This window comes from Rhagoletis zephyria, unplaced genomic scaffold (assembly GCF_001687245.7).
Source record: "Rhagoletis zephyria isolate East Lansing unplaced genomic scaffold, Rhagoletis_zephyria_1.1 Rzeph_scaffold_05692, whole genome shotgun sequence".
Lineage (NCBI taxonomy): Eukaryota > Metazoa > Arthropoda > Insecta > Diptera > Tephritidae > Rhagoletis > Rhagoletis zephyria.
Window position 1 is genome coordinate 7,328 of NW_016162775.1, and position 26,354 is coordinate 33,681.

Genomic DNA, 26,354 nt, shown 5'->3' on the forward strand with positions numbered 1-26,354 from the left:
GAGCAATACATTGCTCTCCAAGGAGTGATCTACGCTTTATTTTTGGATGATCGTATATTTTAGGTGAAATGTTAGGTTAATTCGAATAATTAATATTTGCGCACTCAGTGACATTTATATAGAGACAGTAATATTTCTGAGCTTAAGTTCGTTTATACTGACATACATGTATTAAAATTTTATAAAAATTGCAAAAAAATGTTGTAAATTTAAAGCGCATACAAAACACGTACGAAATCCCTTTGTTTAAATATGCACTAAAAATAAACTGTCATCGAATAATTGAACCGCCCACGCTGGCGATCCAGCAATCGAGAGCGCAATTGTGTGGGATCTTAAGTACTTACAATTAGTACGTACTACATAGTTTTGCTCCATTCATCCGAATCGCGCTGGCATGCCAGCACCGGCGGAACTATGTAAAGGGCATGCACTCCATTATTATAATTGAGGACACATGCGACACGTTTGAGACATTTTGGGTACAGATTTTTTGTAAATAATTAAATCGTTTCTTTCTATATGCATTGCAAATCCCAGCTATAATTACTACATTTGTAAATAATTATTATTTTCCACAAAAATTGCTTATAAAAATTGCACTCAAACTAAATAGAATTGCTAAATTATTATTATTTGTTTTTTTTTTTTCAATTCGAATGCTGCATAATGGACGGCGAAACATACGTTGTAACGAACTTTTATCTCATTGGTACAAAAAAATTTTCCCTAGTTAAAAAAAATAGATAGTGAAAACTACCGAATAACTATAAGGTACATTCGCAGTAATTAGTTGCTTAATTTTTATGAGTAAACAAGCTTAAACTAACCAGATTGAAAAATTAATTTTTTTATCCCTTTTGTTCAACATACAACCCAATACAAAGTTACCGGGAAAGAAGTAATCCGTAGGCTGAATGAATTACATAAGGGGGGAAGAATTAAAAAAATGCGTGACTACGGCATTCTATTACCGAGTACCTGATGTTAGCTTCTTTGATAGAACTTATCGAAGACTACAAGAAACTTGGTCTTTTATGAAATATGAGATGATCCCGTAATTTTTACGAGGAAGAAGAAGGCGAGATACGAAGCCTCTATGAGGCACACCCAATCTCATCTAAGATTGTTGTTGCAGAACAGCTGGCACCCTTAAACTAATATCTTAAGGTATAACACCTACTACAGAGAAAATGCATTGTCTAATAACTCTCTTTTAGTACCCAAAAGTAGTAATATTGTATCTATCTTAATTTTGAAATAATAAATTAAATAAATGTAAGCTGGCAAATAGGTGGCAACCCCGTTAAAAATTTCTCTGAGTTGAGAATTTTTGCTAGAACTTTCCGTTAAGAATAGAATTTTTACAATTTTCTCCACCTGTAACTGCCCACATTTTTGGAGATATATTCAGGGGGTCATAAATAATCATTATTAGCTGAAATTTCGCGTTACAACTACTAACTTCCTAATCTTTTTTTATTTGTTTTTTAGGCATCTCCAAATACTAAGTATATGGGTATTAAGTAGTGTTGGGCAGTAACGATAACAACTCGATTCTCAAATGGTCGACAGTACCCGATTTTTAAAAGTATCGACACTGACTACTCCAAAGTATTCAATACTCACAAAAAAAACTCGAAAGTACTCAGTAGTCAAAAATTCTCGAGAATGATGCTGGCAGACTAATTTTTGAAGCATTCCTCTGGAGACGAATCGTTCGTGTTGCCTATCGTTCGTGATACAGAATAAGGATGTTAAAATTACTGAGTTCTATTTACATTTACCGGTATTCAGAAATGATTGTAGTACTTAATTTCAAGATTCAATCGTTTTCAAATACAATACATGTGCAATACTTGTACCAAGTGTGTATTTAAATAAAGTGCTCAGTGTTCTCAAAAATACCCATCCCTGAAAGAATCAGAGAACTTGATCCTCAAAAGTACCTCCTCGATACTTACTAGTACCAAATTTCAAAGCCGTTTTTTCGAATTTTCGATATTTCGAGCTATAACGTTTTTCCATTGAAAGAGCTTTTAAAACTTGGTCATAAACCAGTTTTTACTTGCTGCCAATGTAGTTTTTCTTCGGCAGCAGGAAAAAAAATCGATCGATAAGGTACCATAAAGTTATTATTTTTATTTCCCTAAAATAGTACGCTTTTTATGCCATAAAGTTAAAAACACACACATACATACTTATGTACATTCTCAACTCACAACTAACCTCGCAATTAGCGACATGGCAATGGGAAAAATTTTCATATTCCTGCCGCCCACCAAGTAAGCATCCTCCGCATCTTCGGTGCAAGTCGATTTCCGGCCTTTGGCATCGCGACGCATTTGTAAAGCAAAATAAATGCCAATTGCAGCACAGCTGGTCAACATCAAAACGAATACAACATAATCGGGCCAACCGAAACGTTGAAGACTTATACGCACCTCGTCTACGTTCATTTTGGGCAGCATTGTGGCAAACAGTTTTTTTTAATGGAAAATGTAAAATTTTATAACACTATAAACTGTTTTTTTTCGATTTTTCAGTTCACACACAACACTTATGCAAATTCACTTTAATGGTTAGAGTCCTTTGTGAATGTCCTTTTACTTGCATCAAATTGTGTCACTTCCACTTATTTTGTGCGCCACACACGATCACTAAACTTGCCCCGAGCGTACGATGCTTACGCGTTCGCACGCGTCGTTTAACTGTTTAAGCTGGGCCCGTTACTTTGCATCTTATTACATATTAGATCTAAGTAACTTTATACTCGTACTATATGTTTGCTAGTATTGCAAACGTACATACATCGTTGATCGCTTAGTTTTGCGAATTGCGACGAGCACAAATTAGTGTGCTGGATGTGGGTGTACTACATACATACATACATACATAGCATGTTTGTCAAGTGATGCGCCAAATGTTGATCAACGAACTCACCATCAACATGTTGATATGACAAAGTGACAGCTTGAACCTGAGGGTGTCAATTAACGCTAATTTTATATAGCTATTACGTTGCGTTTTCCCAAGACGCTCTTCTTAGTAAATATTATTATGGCAATTGATTATGGCGCGGGTTTGGGTAGTAATTTGGCGATGGGTGGGGGAGGGAGAGAATGCTAGAACTTGGCATGCATGTGTACTCAAATGGGGAAGTGTATTTGCTTGTTGAGAACTACATTGCTGAATTACCGCTAAATCAAATCAAAACAGAGCACACGATCAGTGAATGCTCTTCAATTCTCTCGCATACACTAACCAAAAAACTGTCACATATGCACACTTAAAAGCGTTCTCTGTTTATTTTCTCAGCATTCCCATTGGTCATTCATTTTGTTTACAGTGCTGCTCAAACTGTTATCTACTTTCTCTTTACTTACTAATATATTTACATACTTAGCGTGATATGGTTAGTAGTAGGTAATGTGTACGAGTACATGTCTGCTATCTGCAGACTTTGTACTTCGCGCTTTTCTTGACGTATCTGCAAATTACCAGTAGCTACTTATTAGTAAACTGCATTCACTGTCACAAAACTTTGTCTATGCAGTCAATCTTCTAGGGAAATAGCTCAAAGCTAGCAATGTGGGACTGACCAGCGTAGGCTTGAAGACATTCAAGTAAATTATGATTTATTCCAGTTTTAAAGTGTTTACATTTCTTTTCAGTATGAATGGCGATAGTAAAACTGATTAGATTTTATTGAAATAAGTAGGAGGAAAACTATATGGTAGCCGATTAATTGGTCAGTTTGAAAATTCAACGGAAAATTACTTTGTTTAATGGCTGGATTGACCCAATTTCCAAAGAAATAAAGGTGTTTAAACCCTTAATGCATCCATCGAGTTTCTAGAATACTTTTCAAAACATAAAACTTAAAAATGAACGCAGTGACTTGAACGGCAAAAATCTTCAAAATTTGCGAAGGGCTCCAAAAAATCCCAAATAAGTAACGGAAACTGCCGAAAAAGATAACAAGAAGTAAACACGAAGAATGTCAAACATTATGAAAAAAGCTCAAGAACTGTTTGCAGGATTTCGAAAAAAAGTTCCTAGGTGTCCGATGAATCCAAAAAGCTCCTGAAAAATCGCGAAAAAATCCGATAACGTCCGAAAAATGCCCACAAATATAACTGTAAGCATCTCAGAACCATTGTAACGGTTTTCTGGAAAATTTTCGAAAAACTCAAATGATTTAAGGAAATCCCGAAAACTGCTAAAAATTTCGACAAGCCTCTAAAGGTTATGAGTTACTTCATGTCAGTTCAAGAAAAGTGATAACCCAGCCAGCAAAAAATTCGAAAACCGATCCGAAAATGTAAAAAAAGTCGATGAAAACCGGATTTTTATCCGTTTACCGATTCCATTTCCGGATACTTTAAAGATCCGTTTTCCCACTAAAGTGTGCGGCAGAAAAGTTTGTACAGAAAAGTACCGAAAATGGTGGTGAAAACGATACGTTTTCGGCTGTTTTTTCTGAAATTTGTCTGAGTGAATTTTTCGTTCAATACGCTTTCCTTCTGCACTTCACAGATACTTTGTCATGGTTCAAAAGAAATAAAATAAACTTAGGAAGCGCCTGACGGAATTCGAACCCGGCATTTTCTGGAAGCTAACAAATAGCGGCACACTCCTCTGCACGCTCAGCCACTGCCGACTACGCATGCATTCTTTCAGATGTTTAGCTCGAGCAAATAAAATACATTTATTGCTTTCAAATGACATCATCCTTTTGTATACGTTTCGGATACGCAAATTTATGATAATTGTAGGAGTTTTTTGTATGCATTTTCGGACACGGAGAATGGAAGTAAACTGCATCGTCGGCAAAATTTGCGTTTCTTTGCTGGCTGGAAAATTAAAAATGACGAGAGATCTTAAAAAATAAAGCACGAAAAATCATGGGCCCTAACAAATCTTAAAAAAATTTGGAGAAAATCCGAAAAATTAAGCACCCAGAATCTCAAGAATTACCTTAAGGTCCGAAAAATTCCAAAATTTACCTTCTTAAAAAGTTCCTAAAGGTCTGAAGAATTAAAAAAGTTCGTAGAAATTTTTGAAAGAATACAAAAAATATACGAAAATCTTGAAAAGTTCAGAAAAAATCCCCGGAAAAATCATCAACTAAGCCACAAGGAATACCGAAAAGCCGCACAAAATCCCTAATAGTCTCTGATGGTTCCGGAAAATTAAAACGAAAATCCAAAAAATCCCTAAATCCTTAAACCCTTCCCTCTCGTAGAAGATTATAAAGAAAAGGTCCCGGAATATCCTGAAAAAAACCTAAAAACATTCCAAAAACTAAAATACGTAGAATTTAAAACAAACATGTAATTAAAAATCCGAATCGTCCTAAAATCCCTAAACTATCAGAAAAGTGAAGAATATTCGCTCTAAATGAAAAACAATAAGGATCCCGAAAAGTCCAGAAAAAAATTCGGAAATCCCTAAAGAACTTTAATGACTCCGAAGATCATTCCCGAAAATCACGAAGAGGCCTTAAAAATGCGAAAATTATCTAGAAAAGTCCGGAAGAATCTCAATCCAAAGTTGCTAAAAATCTCAAAATTGGTTGAAAATTTTCGAAAATCTCGAAAATTACAAAATTCTGGAAAAGTTCCCCAAAAAATCTCACACACAAAAAAATAAAAAATCCCGAAAAGTTTCATAAAATCCAAAAAGTCTCTAAAAGGTCTCAGAGAATTTAGAGGGAAAATCCCGAAGTGTTTTGACGCATAAAAAAAATTCTAAACAATCACAATAAATTCGTGTAAGATCCCAAAAAATGAAACACTGGCATTATGTCGAAATGAACATACATATGTATTTAGGTACACAGCTACAATGAAAATTAACACAGTTATTATTCGCTTTTATTAACCTTAAAAAACTTAACTTATTTTATTTGTTTTAGCGCTAAATAAAATTGTGTTTTAAATTTTTTAGTTAAAACGTCCAGAAAAATAACGAAGAACTGCGAAAAAATCTTAAAACACATAGAAAAGTCCGGAAGTATTTTGAGAAAGCTCAAAAATGTTCAAAAATCATGAGAATTTCTGAAAACATTCCCCATAGCATTCGAGGAAAACAAGGGGAACACTAAAAACTCTAGGAAAAGTCGCTAGAAGTCAACAAAGGTCTTGCAGAATTCCCAAGAAAATTATACAAAAATCGCAAAAGTTACGAAAAACCCGAAGGAATTCGAAAAAACCCTGAAGGAACCGGAAATATTCTTAAAAATCCCGAAAACTTTTTAAAAAATGCTGATAGCTTCCGCAAACGTACGAAAGTTTTGAAATCTATAAAAATTAAGTAAAATAGAGTTCTTCAAAAACTGCGGAAAATCCCGAAGGATTCTGAAAAATAAAAATTTCCGAAAGTCCCGAAATATACCGGCAAAAAAAAGGATATTTAAAGTAAACGGGTGGCAATCTTATTCGAAAATATATTCGCAACAAATATTTCATGAACCTATCTTTTATGACAGCTATATTGCGAAATTTCATTTAACTTTTTAATTATAATAAATTAAAATTTTCAAATACATACATAGGTGGCAATCGCCTTCAGGAACTTTTTTCGAAAAAAAGCTTTTTAGACATCTTCCGTTTATTCATCAATTATTATTAACCATGTTAAACTTTAAGTTTTAAATAGGTGGCAACCCTCTTCAAAAAAAATGTTTTCATTTAACTTATTAGTTATAACGAATTTAATTTTTAAATAGGTGGCAACGGTTTTCAAGGATGGTTTTGAAAAATATAGGTTTATTAAGCCTCTCCGTCATTCCATTTAGTTCATTAGCTAAACCCTGTTCCAAACTTTCAAACAGGTAGCAACAACCCGCTTCAAAATTAGTTTTGGAAATAGGTCCTTTAAATCCTTCTCGTTTTATACCCATTTTGTTAAATGTAATTTGACCTTTTTTGGAAATAAAGCTGTAGCCTACACTCATTAATTAAATTAATTTAACTAACTAACAAGATTGACGTTAACTTTTTAAACACCTGGCAACCCTATTCGAAAGTATTTCCTAAAAAAAATTTCTTAAGTATCTTTAGCTTCAGAACCATATTTTTGAAAGTCTTTAGTAGCCCAGCTTTTTTAAACTTTTTTCGTTCGACACCCATATTGTAGTACATATTTATTACATTTAACTAATTATTTCTGAATTTATCTTTCTGAGCATGTGTCAACGCTGCCGAAAATATTTTAAACAACGAGCACCTCAGTAGCTGTGCTAAGGTAATCATCAACAAGTTTCTTAGTTCAAGGTCAAATTGGCCTTTGGTTTTAACTACGGAAAGCATGGACCCACTGAATTGAGATTACAATAACAAAAAACTATATAAATACTTTTGCCAGATTTAGTTAGTTATTCTAAAATTGGTACACTTCACGCAGCGTAAATTTATGCCAATTATCCAATAAGAAAAATCACTTTGACAAGCGTTTTGAAATTTTCAACAACGAATCTCTCGAGAACATTGCTTCAGCGAGTAAGTCAACGACTAATTTGTAAATAAATTCATATCGCACACGATCTTCAAAAGTGATACAGCTCAAAAATTGGCATTTTTGGAATTATGCATTAAAAATGTACACAGAACTTTTATTTACCTTTCAGCAAAAGCTGTAGTAAATTTTTGTTACAATTTGGTGAAAAAGGTAAGGTAAAGTCTTCCTTGCCCATATGATTGGCATGTGCTAAGAAATAGTTTTTCGCATTTTCTGATGAACATGTAATTTTGAGTTGTGTCACCTTTGATGAAAGTGTTCGATATGTGAGATTATGTCTTGGTATGTATTTGAATGTAATCGCACGCTTTGCTAATTTTGCTTAATATTTAGTGTTGCCGTTAGTAAGCAAATTCATTGAAAGACTCGGGAAAAAATGGTCTCACTAACTTTTGCACAGAGAATACAAGATCTCAAAGACATTTGTTTCCAAAGAATTAATTTTACTGGTCCGATATTCGTCTCAACAGTGTCTCGTGTAATAGCAAATGAGCTTGTATGGCGCTCAGCCTTCCTGTGGTACATCCAGATAACTATCGGGTGCGGCACACTGGCATATGTAAGAGAATAAAAGGAAATCCAAGAGATTCATACCACCCTCTGTGAACGAATGCTTAACCTTCGTCGGGGGAATCTAAGAGCAATCACCGCATACCTGACCGCACACTGCAAGCTAAGATACCATATTTGTCAACTGGAACTTCCCGCGAGATAAAATGCAGTTTTTTTGAGCTGTTAGGGAGACTACAGAATATAGAATAGTTTGCCTCTGTCTGGATAGGACAAATTTTTTATTGCATAACTCTTTGCTTGGAAAATGGTGGTCATCTGCGAACACTTACATACTTTTGGGAATTGCCCAGTACCTGGCGGGGACTTTAATAAACACATTTTTTCTTCACTTGGAATTTCGTTGCGCGGTAATTCATATCTCCATTCACTCGACTAGAGTGATCGTAGGGCATTAAAAGACGTAATTTATAATTGCATAGAGCATTCAGTTTTCAAAATGATATTTAATTCATAAAATAAAAATAATCGTCGTGCTTGGATCTACATTTATCGCTAAATATTTTCACTTAACCTTAACAATAAAAAAATAAAAATTTTTACAGAAGTTGGTGTTTCGAAAACCCCTAAAATTCATTCTCAGTTATATGTTAATTTGTAACTTCCCCTTGCCTCAATCACCAGACACACGCTTCTTGTAGCTTTTCTCAGCAATATGATGTAAGATTTCCGCCGACACTCTGCCAGTATTTTGCACCAATTTATAAAGAAAGCCGTCTGTATTGCGCAACAAATCGTAAGGATGTCCAAATTCGACCAACTGTCCAGCATCGATTACCATAATCTTATCATTATCCATGACAGTGTTTAAGCGATGGGCAATCGTTAGGACGGTGCAGTGTTGAAAGTTTGTATGGATAGTTTGTTGAATGAGTATATCGGTTCTAAATGGAGAAGGAACAGATAAGAGAGGAAAAGAGAATATTAGCACACCAAATATCAATTATTTTATACATATATATTGCGTCGGTGCATACGAAAAAGGGGCGAGCTCAAAGTTTACTGCGAAAAAAGTCGCGTAAAAAACGCCTTAGCGAAGACAAAAGATGCGTAAATCTAAACATTTGAGGTCGAAGAAAGACGCGTAAAGCTATTTTCGCGGTCAACTGTGTTTGCGCGTCATTCTTCTCCGTCCACTGTTAGCCTATTCTCACACTCCAGGATATAGTTAGATTAACAGGAATATATTTACGCGTCTTTCGTCATCATTTTACACGCGCCATTTTTCGCCGTCAAAACACTCTTTGTATGCACAGACGATTTATACTTGTACCTTAAAGTTAAGGGAAATTTTTGAAAGGCTAAACAATTCTAAGTAAATAATCTTGCCACTTTGAGTGCCTGCCTCTCTAGTTTCCTTAACATTTTGTCATATTTTATTTATTACTCATTCCGCTCTTTGATACTATGTTGGGTGTAGATTAGAGTAGATATATGTAGTATATAAGATTTGGTGGAAGGAGCAAGTCATCTGTATAGTTACCGCGGCTAAGATTGGCCTATCGTAACATACCTCTACTTGGCAATATGTTTTTTTTTTATCCGTGTATCATTAATGAACCTCGAGAGGTATGTACCTTCTTTCAATTCTATTAAAGTCATTTGCCCTGCTCTGCTGTCAGTTGTATACACATATATAAATCGAGATTAGTTGGCCGCCCCACGTTCTATACACTGCCTCAGACTGTTAGCTCCCCTTATGTTAGCGAAAAATAATCTTAGTCGAGGTAAACGGGCGCAGCGATTGTTAGGATCTCTTTTGAAATCGTATCTTACATCATCTTCGCCAATTTGAGCCAGAAAAGTAGTTCCGATGCATTTCCGACAGTTTTTTTTTTTACTTTTCCTGAAGAAAAACTTTGTTAGTCTCCTTGGCTTTTAAGTTTTACACGATTGATTGCTATCCTCAGTGCATTCTGTATGCGGTAAAATAGTGCCTCCATACCTACTTTCATCAGATTAGCTTGGAAATGTCATCCGCGCAGTCCTGAACATCCCAACCTTTTTTATTAGGAATGCGGTGTATAAGGATTCTTGTTTATCGGTGAAATCTGATAACGTCTACTTCCGCACACAAGTGTCTATTAGAAAGGATTCCATGTTCTCAACACCATCCTGTACACCCAGAAAGAAACCTATCGCCTGCCCTATGCAAAGCCTTATAAGCGGCATTAAAAAGGAGGCCGGATGAGGTAGACCGGCCGGATTTGAAGACGATCAAGGAATATGCCCCCGACTTTGGGTGTTTATAAAAGAAGCGGGCTCGCGGATGTATGTTATCCAATCCGCAATGAATAGGCTTTTGGGGACTCTCTATAACGGTCGCTTTTATTCCAGACTACGTATGGATGATTCGGGCTGTGCTCAGTGGTAAGCAAACAGGGAGGATAACTTGCTTGTTAAGAGATACATCAGTGCCACTCCTATCTTAATCTAACGCTATTCTTTTATATCCTTTCCTTAGATTACTCCAGGCTTTTCCTTTGCTTTCCTTTCTCTTTCTTTTCGATTATTATTCTCTTTTATTTATTTTACTGTCATTTCTCTCCTTTCCTCACCTCGATATATATTTGTATTTCCCTCGTCTAGGCCACAGATAGATACAAAATTAATCCATCATACTTACTCTGGATCCACATTCGCTGTCGCTTCATCCATTATTAGCACCTTGTTGCGCCTCAGTATAGCCCGCGCCATGCAGACCAGCTGCCTTTGACCCATACTGAAGTTCGAACCCCCATCGTGCATGCGACAATTCAGCCCACCTTCCAAAGAAGACACATACGCCTTGAGTTTCACATCCTCCAATGCACGCCACAACTCTTCGTCTACCTTCTCTTCCAAAGGATCGAGATTGTAGCGCATTGTGCCAGAGAATAATACCGGATCCTGCGGTATGATCGCGATGCGACTGCGCAAATCATGCAAACCCAATGTGCCAGTATCAATGTCATCAATCAAGATGGAGCCCTCATTTATCGCCAACCGAAAGATGGCCTGTATGATAGACGACTTGCCTGCGCCAGTACGACCTACAATACCAATCTTCTCCATAGACTTGATAGCAAAATTGAGCCCTTTTAGTACGGGTTCGCCCTGTTCCGTGTAGCGTAGGTAGACGTCTTTGAATCGCAACTCACCGGCACTCGGCCATGTTTGAGGTAGCAACATGCTAGTGCGGGTTTCCAACGCAGGCTCTGACGGCAACTCGGCGTATTCGACCACACGCTCGACACTAGTCATATTATTCTCCATTTCAGCCGTCTGTCGCATACCCCATTGGCACATGATTATCAACGTCATAGACTGGGTAATGGCAAGACCGACGATCACCGCTATAAAACTCGCTGTCGATTACCAAAAAACTGAATGTAACCGCTATTATGTAGAGCACACAAATGAGATCAGTCCAAAAAGCAAAAGCGCGATTAACGCTCACATAGAGAAATAATGCTGAAGTATTAGTATTCTGATGATTGTGGAACTCGTTATCCAAATGGCTGCTGGCATTCAACGCACGTATCGTGGTGAGACCCTGGAATGTTTGATTCGTGTGTGAGTAAACGGGGCTGCGGGCTGAGAAGGATATCAAAAAGTTAGTAAAAAATGTGTAAATAACCAAAGAAAAAGTAGAATCGGACTTACTCATGCTCTCGATACGTTTGAGGCTACGACTCGCATTGATGTACAGACCGCGACACAAGTAAAGAAGTGCGATCATGACGAATGCTGGTATTAGGAGCCAATAGTTCGCGAAAGCTACAATCGTCAACACTGCAATTATGTTCATATAGAACTGGAATAGAAGCATCACATCAGGCCATAGGAACCGTGTTTTTTTTTTTTAATTATTATTATTGTACACTCACCGAGTACTGAGTCCAACATGGCTTGCGGCAGTGAAATATCTATGTTAGCAATATCACTGGAGAATCGATTTAGTATTCTTGCCTGAAGCATTTGTGTTGAAGAAACGCATGCGCGCGCGTATAATACCATTGAAGAGATAATCATGCAGCCGTAACGAGATGGCTAAACAAATGTAGAAGAAGCCAAAGGTACGCACTACAGTAGAGGATGAGCGTGCCCAGCATGAGACCCGTATAGATTAGCACGATATTCATGCGTTTTTTAGAAAAAGCCTCGGATGTTTCATGCAACTGCGGCTGAGATTCCTCCCAAGTGGCCCTGAGGAAAGGCAGAGATTATAGATGTTTATTTATATTAAGATTTCATCTTGTCACAAGTCAAAGGCTACTAACAATTCGTTTTGTGGTATCTTCCTCTTTTCTCATTGTTTAAGAGTTGGGAGCTAATTTATTGAAACTGTTCCAACTCGAAACTACTCTGGTTTGTGTATTGTTTGATATTGCGGTTTAGAAGGTACCGTATTCTATAAATTGATTCTACTCTCTAGAATGATCTTGCTCCAATATAACCTATATTTCAGAATGAATTTTGGTGTTAAAGCTCGTCAAAACCAAGGTAAAAAAATTAAGTTTAACCAAGAGTCTTTCCTCCTCAGCGTTGGCCAGTCTTGCTGAGGGAGGCGGTTTAAATGACATTATGAAAATTTTCACAGAGTGCAGTGTGCCATGCCAACATGAACTATGAAATAAACCTAGCTTTGCATTTTTCTGCGAATTTGTTTTTTACATTTCAGGACAAAATGCTGGTATGTTTGAGGGCGAAATGGCAAAATTACTGACCAATAAAACCCAAGTGGGGGCGTTGAGGTTCCTGTGCCGTAGACTGAATGATAGTAAAAAGTGCTTGTGCTCAAATGGCCCCTCCGATATCCGGGAAAGGTCCACCTTCCCCGCCACATACTGACTCAGCGGACGAGCAACGTACCTCTTGCGGACTACTTGTAGCTCCAAATTTGGAAACAGAAAACTTGTAAAAAGAACATCACCGAATAACAGGACAGGATGCTATGCTGTCTATGGAGGAGCAGAAAGCGGCAGCCATAGTACGCCGTTTTGCGAATTTACAATTTTAGTACCGGCTTTGACGACCTAAGTACACCGTACCACCCTTAGAATGAAAATAAATCCTTAAACGCGGTCATAAGTCAACGGGCCAACAAATATTATATATCCACTACACGATATTCGTGCAACATGTGCAGCATTGCCGGACATATTCGCTGCTATTATCCGCGTTAAAGATGGCTATATCGAAGAGTAGTACATTTTTCTTAAACCTTGACTAGTACCCACAGTCACTGAAGATTTCACTAATCCATGACAAATTACCTCCATTACTGTACCCACTTTATCTTTTACCTTTCGCTTTTTCCTTTAATTCCATCTAACCCGCAACCAGTGTCCACTAAAATCTCATACTCACCATCTCGCAATGAAGATATCCATCACCGCTTGACAGCCGCGCGCTAGAATGAACAATGCAAATATCATCAAGATCAGCCAGGGCATACGAAGTGCGCGAAAGTACGTCGCATAGGTGTGAAAACGCACAGAACCCTGCATTTGCTGTTCCTTCCGGTCCAATCCCGTATCGTTTGGTAGTTCCACTTTTTCCGTCTCCTCCTCCGCCGCCTTCACCATAACGCTCTCAGCATGCAGTAACTTCGGTCGCTTTTCGACCTCTTCCTGCGTCAAGCTCAAACGCTTGCTGATCTTCTGTTCGAGCACCTCATAGGTGCCTTGCACTTCAATGCTGCCCGACTCCATTAACACCACCCAGTCGGCTTCCTTGAGATTGTACACGCGATGTGTGACCATTATGCGTACCTTAGTGCTTAAATAGTCCAGAAAGCAGTTGCGCAACAGTCTTTTAGCTACTTGCGCATCCACAGCGGAGAGCGGATCGTCGAAGATATAAATATCCGCCTGCCTGTAGACAGCGCGTGCCAAACTTATACGCGCCTTTTGTCCACCACTCAAACTTATGCCACGTTCGCCGACAATAGTCGAGTCTCCGTAGGGCAGCAGCTGTAAGTCGCGCTCTAGCTCGCAGGCTTGTATAACATCCTTATATCGTTGTGCATCATACGGCTCTACAAAGCAGATGTTGTCGCGTATGCTCGCTTCGAAGATCCAAGCTTCCTGTGGCGCATAGCTAATGCTGCCATTAACCTCCAAACTACCTTTGGCGATTTCCAGCTCTCCGAGTATGGCATGCAAGACCGTACTCTTACCGGCACCCACATTGCCAACAATGCCGACGAATTGACCGGGACGTATGCGAAAGCTGACATCAGTTATATGATGTCGACGCTTTTCAAATTCCGCGCGATCCCAGCTAGCCGAGAGATTACGCAATATTACGCCCTTCTCAGGCGCACTTGGATTGTGTACACGCCCCAAAAAGTTTCCCTTCTCGGTCGTGTCGATTTCGGCAGCAAAGTTTTCGATACCACCATCTGCCGGATCTTCACTCTGCTTGAGGAATGTGACTATGCGCCGCGCGCATACAAAAGTCTCAGCCCATGTTGTAACCGACAGAGGCCAGAAGTGCAGCAGCGAATCGTTGAGCGCGTCATAGTAAGAGGACACAATGAACACTTTCTTCGCTGTTATTATATCGCCTGTGTAGACGTAGGCCACTAAGCTGAGGAAGAGCGCGAATTTCGAAATCATATTCGTACACTGCATGCCCGCGTAGATATTCATGGTACCCCTTATGGCGCGTATTTCCTTCTTACGCAAGTTTGCTACCAACTTAGCGAAAGATTTCTCCCACGCATACATTTTTATCACCTGTATCGCCGTTATGATCTCATTCATCAGCTTCACGCGGTCATCGCCGAATTTTNCTTATGGCGCGTATTTCCTTCTTACGCAAGTTTGCTACCAACTTAGCGAAGGATTTCTCCCACGAATACATTTTTATCACCTGTATCGCCGTTATGATCTCATTCATCAGCTTCACGCGATCGTCGCCGAATTTCGAAAAGCGGTGACGAAACTTGGCTGCAGCCTTAGCGGCCCAAGCTTGCAGTGGTATGAAGGCGGCAATTGCTGCAATACCCACAATTGCCGGCCAACCGATCTGCATGTACATGACATAACCAAAAACACACGCTTCAATGGGGCCTTTCCAAAGATCGTGGAAAAAGTAGAAGGTAGTATCGAATTGTGTTAGATCGGTGGAAAGAACTGAGATGGCAAAACCGCTCATGCCGCTATTGTCCGAGGTCACAGAAGAGCGTAGACACTTGCGATAGATTAAACCAGCGCAGGCAACACGTATGGCTGTGCCGGTTTTGAAGAGAAAGAACATGAATGGGTGAAAGCACAACGAAGCGGTGAGTGAACACAGCACAATACCGGTGGCGGCGAGATAGGCATGCTGATCGGAGATGTCCGTTTGACCCTCGGAAAAGTAGGAAACAAGCTCGCCCAGAAATAGCGGCTGAAAGGTGCTGTGGAGGAAAGAAATTATTGAAGCCTCAGAATAGATATTGATATACATATATGTACGCTGTTATATGCTACTCACTGCAATGTTATCTCCAATATGGAGTATATTATACACATCGGCACAAATTGCCAGCCGAATGCGCTGAATATCATGCGTAAGAGACTGGGATTTTTACGTCCCCCCTCCTTTTCCCAGTAGCTAATTAGTGAGTTGGATAGCGTTTTGCTATCCAGCTTTGGCACGTGCTCATAGATATCATCTGGTCCTAAATTGCCCAAGTAGCCTTTCTTGAAGACTCCGCGCGTCCAACTGAAAAGAGAACGAACATTATTTTGGGTGAAGTGAGTAAAAGAAAATAGCATGGCTTTGGAACTAGTGNCTAAATTGCCCAAGTAGCCTTTCTTGAAGACTCCGCGCGTCCAACTGAAAGGAGAAAATGAACATTATTTTGGGTGAAGTGAGTAAAAGAAAATAGCTTGGCTTTGCAACTAGTCCTTTATCTGTTGACCCTTGTGTTATTTTTTTTTAATTACTCTAGATAAGAAAGCTTTCATTTTCAAGCCTGTCCATGGGCAAATTCGGAATAACATCCTATCCATTTGCTTTTTGCTGATGCGCTGAAACCCTGTGTTGGAAATACACCACATATACTGTAATAAACTTGTGGCACTGTTCCCGACCTCACTGAACCTTCGAAACCTCAGTGATCTTCAAGCTCAACGCCCATGGACAGGGCCACCTCTTTAAACCATTCATTTTCCTTTTTAAACGAAAGATCAATGTAAGAAAAGCTGAAATCACAACAGATGGCCAATGCATTCGCCACTCGACTCTTATACCTGCTCAGAGAGCACTTTTCAACAAACCGACATATGCGAGCAGTGGAACCACATTTCTCCCTCATTAAGTGCCGGCGCCGAAGAAGTAGTCGGATTTTAGCGAGCGTGAAAGAACGACTGGTACGATAAGAAGTGTTAGGAAGCTGCAGAGAAAAACGATGCTACCTTCAGGGCCACACTGTGATAAGGCGCAATTCGAGTCATGTGAAACCTTCATAGGGAACTGAAGAGGTAAGCAAGATGCCGCAATATGAAGACAGAGCCCGAAATTCGTGAGTGCGAAGAGTCTAAAATGATGGCCGACAGGAAAAACGCCAAAAAAAATTATCAGAGAGTTAGGCGACGTATGGGAACCAAGACTAGGTAGTGGTAAACGAAGACAGTACGAAGTTGAAAAAAATTAAAAAAATAAATCTCCTGGCATCAAACAAACAGTCAGTAGCTGGAGATACTGCAGCGAATCAAAATTTAACGGCTCCGCTGGCTTGCCTATGCCGTTTGAATGGACTTCGGTGCTCCGGTTCTGAAAGTATTCAGCTCGGAAACCGCTGGTGGTAGCAGAGGGGAGACCCCCCTTTAGGCTTTAGGAAGGCATTAGGGTTGCCACCCATTATAAGAGTCAAATTTATTTTAAATACTCAGATGGAGAAAATGTTACTAATTTACTCATTTTCACAATGCAATTTGAATTGCTGTAGTGCAACAATAATTTTTGGCAAATATTTGAAAATGTCTCCTAGAGTGTGCACTGTCTTGATCAATGATTTTGGCATTTTAACGACATACGATAACGTTAGTATGATGGATCAACCAATCAATTAACATTCCTCCAATTTTTACTTAAATAATTCCGTCATGCTAACTACGCATTTGTACAGTTTTTAGCGATAATATATTTATCAATCAGCTGTTATGCGCGCTTCACGTTTTTTTCACAATTTTCCTTATCAGCTTTGCTTATCACCTGTCAACAAATAAGGCGCTAAAGATTTTTGAATGAAATTTTAAGTTTTACGCCTAAGTAATAAACTACAACTGCTTTCATTAAAGTCTTGAATTTATGATTGACGAGTTAGAATTGGACATTGTGTTCAAAATGTCGCGAGTATATATTTACGAAATAATACGTATTGGTACATATTTACTTATGTTTGCGGTTACCTAGAATACGTTTTAAAAAAATGGAGTAACTACTTGCTTCAGTTTCAGTTTAGTTTTTTTTTTTAGCCTGGCAAATACGTAAGCCCGTTAGTAATACTAGCGATACAAGAGCTTAAGCCGCGCGTACAATGTATCTATATATAACTGATAAATAATACCCGTGGATAGTCAAATAGTCGTTATAACCAATTAGGGTTTAAAGATTTTTGAGTGCCATTTCGAGTGTGTGATCGCATGATCCCCAACAGCTTTTAACAGCAATTATGAAATTAACTGAAATCTAACGTCTTTTGTATTAAGTGTATACATTATAATATAAATACTTTGAATAGTTGCTCTCGAAAATTCGTCTACGACTAGTCTTTAGAAGAGGATACACTTGAATTACGAAAGCCAAGCATTTTATTTTGTGGAAGTATGGGCAACTTGAATTTTTTTAACACTCTCATTTAAATCATAAACATTTGAGTGCATTTATCTAGGACTAAACTATCAACAATTCATATTTTTAAAAGCACGTTTTTGAAGTAATAGTTTTAGATTTTTCATTTTACATAAGAAGTGAGTCTGAATTGGTATATTCGCGTACCCGGGCATCCGTTCGGATATTTGTGTAACGTTTAAAACCTGGATATGCGGTAATATCCGTTCTTTTTTCTTATCTGCATTCCCCGTCATAATTGGATTTTTTAATCAGATAATTATCCGAAAATTCAAAAAATCTGGATGGAAATCCCAGTCAGGGATGCCAACTCAATTAAGACCAATTCAACAAATTCCTGAAAAAATTTTACTGTTTAAAAGTGCTGCCGTTCGCTGATTTTCGTGCGAAGTGGAAACACGCAAAAATTTCGGTAAAAAATATCGATAACCAAATCGATAAAAAATATCGTTAAAAATATATATTATTTTATCGATAAGTCCCGAGAATACCAAAAATCCAAAAATAGTTCCCTGGATGAGTCTCTGTGTCTGTTAAGACGTGTCGCACAGAGGGTAAAGTTCATGGAGACAAAAAAAAAATTAAAATATTTTTTTTTTTCGTCTAATACCCAAAATCGATGCTTTATTGCCGAAGATATCACATAAAAATTTTGGGACCGATTTAAATCGGTTAAGGCGTGCCGCACGACGTCTTAAACGACTTCAATCGGGACTAAAATTTATATGTGATATCCTCGACTTTAGCAGTATCGATTGTGGGCATCAAATGAAAAAAGATATTTTTAATTTGTTGGGTCCTTAGAGGCATCTGGCCTTTGATCCCTTTACGACACGCCTTAATCGACTCCAATAGGGACCAAAATTTATATGTGATATATTCGACCATGATAGCTTCGATTTTGGGTATTAGATGAAAAAATTAGTTTTAGTTTTTTGAGTCTCTATAGAGGAATCTATACTTTGGTATATTTTAGTAGATATATTTTTGGTTCATATACTTCGAAATAATTCTACATACATCAGTCCATATTTAAAAGACACCAAAGCCATAGTGGCCGCCGAGCAGGTCGAGAAAATGGACCCTCGCTTGCCTTGACAGTGACCTAAGCTACTACGATTTTAAAATGCGTGAGCCTTTAGCGATACCAAATACTTCTGCCTGGAAAGACAATCACAAAGTCAGGTCAATATACTGACATTATTATCCCCAGACATTCAACGAATGCTCCTGCTTTAACTTTGCGCTCCATTTCGCAGCCATAAGTGTAGAGGGAAGATTTACAGGCGTAGGCATCGGCTCTCGATGGCAGAAGGGCTGCGACGTTTAAACGTATATTCGGTACAAGCACACCATTTTAGGTACACTTAGAATGTAGCCAAATAAATTATCGGAAATTTTCTTTTATTTTCATAAGCATTTCAACGAATTTTCCTATAGCTTTCCTCCTTTGCAAAGGGTCATAGAACATAGTTTTTGTAGGAGAATTTCCTTTCAAAAAGTAGACAAGGTAGGCATGGGAGAGGTTGACACCCACTTTCGAAAATGTATACACATAAAAAACATATTTAATTTTTAGGTACATTTGGTATTATTTTTTCTCCGTACTTGTATGCGCCCTTTTAATCTTAACCCTAGCACACGCGAATGATCCACTTTTCCAAATCGTTTTGGCAAAAATACAGCTTAACGTTTTTTTTCACATGTTTTGCCAACAAGTAAATACTTGGCTATTGTATTCGATATCCACCAAGTACTAAAAATACTCAGCACATTGTAGATGTACTCGAGTGTATATTTACAATACTTAAGTACTGGTATCAGAACATCACTGAAGGTGAGATTAGTCAAGAACGCATAACTTATACTTAAACGCTGTCTGTATACGCACAATTTTGTCGATTAGTGGAACCCTCAGTGTTGCTTACTACAGTGTTGCCACTCATCAATACCTTTTCTTGAACTTACCTAAATATAAACTACTTAGCTTTAAACAAAAAAAGTCTTATGCGATAATAAATTTCAAATATTTTAAACGTATTTTGAATAGGAACTTCTAGCTTTTTTACCATTTGCAAAACTGACGAAGTGGTAACCCTCTATAGAAGGAAGAAATCAGCTGACACGGAAAAATCTAATTCCGCAGATTTCTGCGCTACGGGCTACTACTACAGAAAAATTCTGCGGTGATGAGTTTTCATTTACATGGCGCTCTGGTAAGACAGATCGTGTTAGCTGACTCCGGCTTACGTACCGGTAGGTTTACGTGCTTGACTATTTTCACCTTAACTGTGCAACGTAACAGTAATTTTGCATTAAGGACGCCATAGCTCGATAAGTTCTTCAGACAAACAAAATTTTCTTCTTCCGTAAGTATACTTTACGTGCAGTATATTTGCAATATGTGCCTAATTCTAAGTATTTTTGTAAGAGTATTTTCGTGTAGCCATACTTAAGTAATGAAGTTACGTTACGTAATAACATAAAAACTTAATCTAAAGCACGCACTTAAATTAGTCAACTAGCTCATGCTCATGGCATTTTAATTATAAAATTTTTGAAATCTAAAATAAGTCTAAAATAATAAAACGTGCGATACTGCACCATGGAAATTTCGTACGAGTATGACTCGTAAGTATGTATGCTCGAGAACCCCCCTGCCCCTACCTGGCTACGCCCATGCATATGTATATTATCAAAGGCGTCATTATCTTTATCAGAACTTTGTTACGTCTATCTTATTTCTATTTTCTAAACGACAGTGGTAGTAAACATTCATAACTACGTTTTCAGTAAATCTGTGTTGTTGTGTTTTTACCAAATTTGCACACTTATATTGTGTGAATTTTGATACTTCTGCCGTCACCAGCCGCGAGCATACCGCCACACTTTTATCACCATACGTCAAAAGAGGTGTTAAAATAAAAATTCAAATTGAAAATTAAAGTAATAAATATTAAGCGCCTATCATTAAATATGTGACCAAAAGGGCATAGTAAGCTTTACAAACTGGCAACCGACGATCAGTCAACTTGACAGTCAGTTTGACTTAAGTTGAAGAGAGTAAAAAATTGTGAAGTGGGCCATTACTTTTTCGAAGGTTGAGCTTTTTGTGGAACTAATTTCTTATGGTAAGCAGTGCGCGCTTCCACTCCGCAGCACCTGGGTTCAAACCCTGGTGAAAGCAACATCGCAAAAATATAGAAAAAAGGTTTTTTCTTAACAGCGGTCGTCCCTCGGCAGGCAATGGCAAACCTCCGAGTGTATTTCTGCCATGAAAAACAGCTTCTCATAAAAATACAATCGCCGTTCGGAGTCGGCGTAAAACTGTAGGTCCCTCCGCTTTGTGTGAGAACATCAAGGTGCACGCCACAAATCGGAGGAGAAGCTCGGCCAAACACTAACATATGTGTAAGCGCCAATCTATTATTATTATAATTTCTTATGGTTCACAACGATACAAAATATACAAATTTTACAATTCTTCCAAATCGAATTACTTCTTTTGGAAGTTGTAGCTGTTTTTTTTTTCGAAATTGTATGGATTTCATTTGTTTTCTCGTGATTGGTAATACCGATTCTGCAATTAAGAATGCCGATCTTTTGTTCCCATTTTTATTTTACTCCAAATTATGAGGGTGTACGAGCTAAATGGACCTCAGATTCGGATTCAGCGGGTCGAAGTACATGTTGGTAGGTGGGTCTGGTTAAAAGCTCACCCCAATTTTTTTTGTGTGCCTTCATTGAGAAACTGTACTCTCTGAGCTGAATAGGAAGTGCTGAGATGATGCCACCTCGTCTTCCAAACAGCTGCGGCAGTAGGGATCCGTGACGATATTAAGTCATACCGCGTGGGTTCCCTAACGGACAATGTCCGGTAAGTAAACCAGTAAGAGGCGAGAGCTGGCACTTAGTCAGCTGCAGAAGCTCCCTTGACCGCCCGCGGTCAACAACTGGCCAGAAAGGCCTTGCAATTTTTTAAGTCGGGTTTTCGCCCAGCGCTCGCGTAGCCGACTATGAGCCCATTTATCCAGGAGTAGGTCGCAGGTTACCAACGGAACTCCTTTGGCCGCCCTGTTATTTCCAGTGATATAACTGTGTCCTGGGACCTAGACAGTGTCATTTAATTCAGACGTGTTTTTTATCGCTCCGCACATTTTCGAGTTCTACTGTCGTTTTTTAATTTAAATACTTATGAACATGGCGGCATGGCTAAAAATGAGATAGTGACTCTGTAGAGCAAATTGAATTCTCATTAAAAAATATTAAAATATCGTTTTAATCAAGCCTTGTCTATGCGGGCAAAAAGTTGATCGTGCTCAACCGAAAGTGCAGTGTCATAAATGCAAAGAAATTTTCCATATCAGTTGTGTTGGTATTAATCCGACTGACCTCGATTTTTTGCTCTCGGCTGATAAATCGTTTTTTTGCAAAGTCTGCATGGATAAGCGTCGTGCTTCTTTACGCTCCCGCATCCACTGCCTTGGATGAGTATTGCCATATCTGCTTTGAATACTAATGTTGCAGTTCCGCAACCGCAGCCTAACTCTCAGAAAAGCCAAACATCTACGACTCCAACTGTAAATGCATATAAGCAACAAATAAGACTACAATCCAAGAATGATAGAATACAAGATTGCGCCGATCAGAGAGGATTTTTGAGAATAACTTTTGTGTGACGTCACACTGGTGCAATTGCGAGAGAGAAATGCCAAAACGTGAGCAAGAATGGAAGAAGAAGAAAAAATGTTGCAAGGAAAACGTAAACAAGTTGCACCAGTGTGACGTCATGCAAACAACGATTCTGTCAAATTCGTTAAGAGAGGAATAGCGGTCCGAGATCGGCGCAACCTTTGTATTCTCTCAATCGTGACTACAATCGTTGTTTAACGAAATGTGTGCTCTTAGAGTTGAGAATGCGCGAGTGATTTATCTTGTTAATGCCTTGCACGAAGACAAGACACAACAAATCAAAAAAATTGAGGAACTACATGCCGAAGTACGTTCAATGCAGTCTACGCTAAGTGAAAAAGTTGTTAATAGGTTCGTTCGCGTAGCTGTTAATTGTTCATGTTTAACCAAAACTTACAAGTTGCACTTGTAGAGGAAATTGAGAGAGCAAAGTGACATTTCATTTTGAGGGGAAGCTGCTGGTTTCTGCTGGAAAAATTTTTGCCAACAGCAATTTGCCAACAGGAAAACAGCTGATCAAAAACAGCTGGTTGGCATTTACGTAAATCNTAAAAATTACAAAATGCGACTAATTAAACTTGTAAGAAATAAGTAGTTATTTGTTTAATCAATAAACTGTGTCAGTATAACACTTTGCGATGACTTTTCGTACGTTTTAAATTTTACACTTTTGTATGTAAACAAAAATTATATCAGCTGTTCGTCTAACTTGCAAGTTTCTGCAAATTTTCTGTTCGCGTACTATTTTGGATATTTCTCTCTTGTGAGAGAACAGATGACATTTCGCCGGAATTTGGCAGTTGGTTGGTTTCTGCTGGAGATTTTAAACGAACGCACCTAATATTGTACAACTGAATGCCGAAATTAAAAATCTTCACAGCGCTGTCAACAGTTATACTAAGCTCAACATAATCAACGCTAGTGGTGTAAACAAACCTGTCACAAATGCATTGAGTACCAAGTCTTCGTCGCCAAATGGATCGCCCCTGCCAGCCGTTTCGCTTCGTACTAATTCAATGAGAATCAAAAATTTTGTACGCCCAAGTATGATAGACATTTTATTTTATTTTATTATATATTGTTTATAAATGAATTATATTTTTATAAATCATATGTTTTGAGTACTATGTTTTTGAAAAAAATACACCGTAGTAATTTTAAAATTACAAAACAACATTTCTCGACTGAAAAATAAGATATTCGAGCTAACTCGACGGCACACAGTGTGCCTTTTTAACACTTCATGCCAATTAATCGTAGCGCTTTCGACAGCAGCAATATTTTGATATGAAACAAAATGGCTTTGAAAGCTAATTGCCTTTCAAGTAAAAATATTGCCACTGAGCCACAATCACTCCTTGACCTTAAAAAAATTGTTCAAAAATTGGGTTCTTCTAAAAAAAAAAACCTGCAAAATCCAACGGATATATTAGGAAACATTTTTTGTACTTTTTATTATATTAATATTATAGATTTTAAGACGAGAAAAAAGATTGCAATGTTTAAAAACCGAAAAAAGTTCAGCCCCTAAATTTGAAAAATGCATTATATATTCTATTTTTTATGATTTGCATGCAGCTGTGCATCCTTCACACAATTTTATATCCCTCGAACAACAAGTCAGTTTTAGTGCTATTCAAGACCTTTAATTAAGCCAAGGTAGAAGTCTCTAGGCCCTTTCGGAGTAAAAACTAGCACAGCAGTTTCGAAGTTTGGTTAAAAATTGTTATAACTTGGCTCTTAGACGGCCTGGAGGCTTCCGTGCCTCAAATTTAAGGTCTTGAATTGCACGTATTTTTCGAGGGATATCAAATTGAGTGAAAGATGCACAGCTGCATGCAAACAGAAAAAAATTCAATAAATAATGCATTTTTTAAATTATGGTGTTAAATATTTTCGTGTTTCGAATCGTGTTGCTTTTCTCAAAATTTATAATACTAGTACAATAAAAAATACATATTTTTTTGTTTTGGAATAAATCCCGTGGATTTTCCATGTTTTTTTTCGAAGAACACTACTTCTGACCAAATTTTTTAAGGTCAGGGGTTAATTGTGGCTCAATGGAAATATTTTTTCGTGGAAGTTGAAAGTATTCTGAGGTGGTTGAGGGAGAGGTCAGATATTCCCTGACTAGTTTGGATCGTACCATCAGTGATCCGAGCGCCCTGATTGCCGCTTGGCTATCATTTTGGATATTAACCCCCCTAGTCGGCAAAACGTTGCTTCATAGCCAACCTGCTGCCTCTTTTATAGCGGCCACCTCTGCCGCCGAAATGGTTTTGAATCTTAACTACGTGTAGGAGGGTTGCCACATGTTTATAAAATTGTATGCAATTTTAATTAAAGGAATTTGGTAAGTGAACAACTTATCATTATATGGATGTCAGAAAAAAGAGGTTTAAGAAGGTAGTAGTTGGGAAATATTTTGAAGAGGGTTACCACCTATTTGAGAAGTCGAATTAAATAATTTATATCCAAGTTATATGAAATATTTAAAATGAATGTAAAATGAAAGAGATTAAAGAAACATTTAGTTTGACAATTTAGAACATTTTTAATTTGTTAGAGGGGTTAAAAAGTTGAATTATAATTATCCAGTAAAATAAATGAATTACTAAACGATGGTTATATATATGCGAAGAGGGTTGCCACCTGTTTTGAAAGTCGTATTTAGTTTAATTATACATAAGTTACATGAAATTGTAAAACCTAGTAGACAAAATCCTTCGAATTTCGACAGCAACTGGCACTAGATACTAGTCTCTCTATACATATATATTAGCCATTTTATATACATATTGATTTACACTCTTTTTTTAAATTCTTTTTCGATTTACTCACATGAAAAACCATTTTGATAAAAAATTGGCAGCGAGTATAGGATTTGGTTTGCGTTTCACGCTTTCTTTGGATGAGTTCATTGCTCTTATTTGTTTATAAAAAAGCTCGCATATCACAGATAAGTAGTATCACAATAGTAAAAATATATATGAATTTCCCACGCACTATTGCTTTGTTTTCATTCACTTTATATGTAAAGTAGTTGATTTAATCCTTAGTTATTACAGAAGTCCTTTAAGCTTCAGCTTACACTACACACTTTTACTTCTTCCACACACTTAGCGCATTGATTTTTTCAAACCGAACCCGCTGCCGTACCGTACGAAATGGCTGACGAAAACTAAATGTGGAAATTTTATTTTTAACCAAGTACATAAATACGATTTTACATGCTATCGAATTTATTGAAATAATCATACGCGTGAGTACCTGATACAAAATTGCTTGATATGATACTGTGGTAGGTACTTCTAAATATACTTATTTTATCTAAATCCTTTTTGACAGCAACGCGTCAAGCAGTTAGTGAGTTGGTAGACAGTTTACTGGCAAAAGTGAGTGCCAAAATAAAAACAAACAACATATTAAATAAATAAATAAAGACATAAGTGAATAAATAAATATGTAATTTATTGCAGTAAAGATAAAAAAATGGTTATATAAAACACGCGTTGGTGTGACACGTACTTGACTTGTGCGCTTGTTTTGTTTTGTATTTTTCGTAAAAAAAAAATAATAATTTTTATATATTTTGAAACAACATCCTTTTTGTATCCACCATTATATCGGCAATGACAGTCACTTTCGAGAACTAAATGGGTTTCATGGCATCCGCGCCAAACGCAACGTTGATTTGTGAATCGTTTAGCTTATCTGCTGATAACTTATCGGCCTGC

The 26,354-nt window shown here is 37.7% G+C and overlaps 1 protein-coding gene across 1 annotated transcript; it reads right to left on the bottom strand.

Moving 5' to 3' along the window:
- Positions 1 to 8,707: 8,707 nt before the first annotated feature.
- On the bottom strand, positions 8,708 to 25,538 carry LOC108372364 (probable multidrug resistance-associated protein lethal(2)03659). The gene is given in 11 exon segments (XM_017628033.1): positions 8,708 to 8,978; positions 10,721 to 11,421; positions 11,423 to 11,670; positions 11,740 to 11,890; positions 11,971 to 12,042; positions 12,044 to 12,163; positions 12,165 to 12,282; positions 13,447 to 14,819; positions 14,956 to 15,484; positions 15,562 to 15,792; positions 25,459 to 25,538. Coding segments are annotated over 11 exon segments (3,894 nt in total).
- Positions 25,539 to 26,354: the final 816 nt, after the last annotated feature.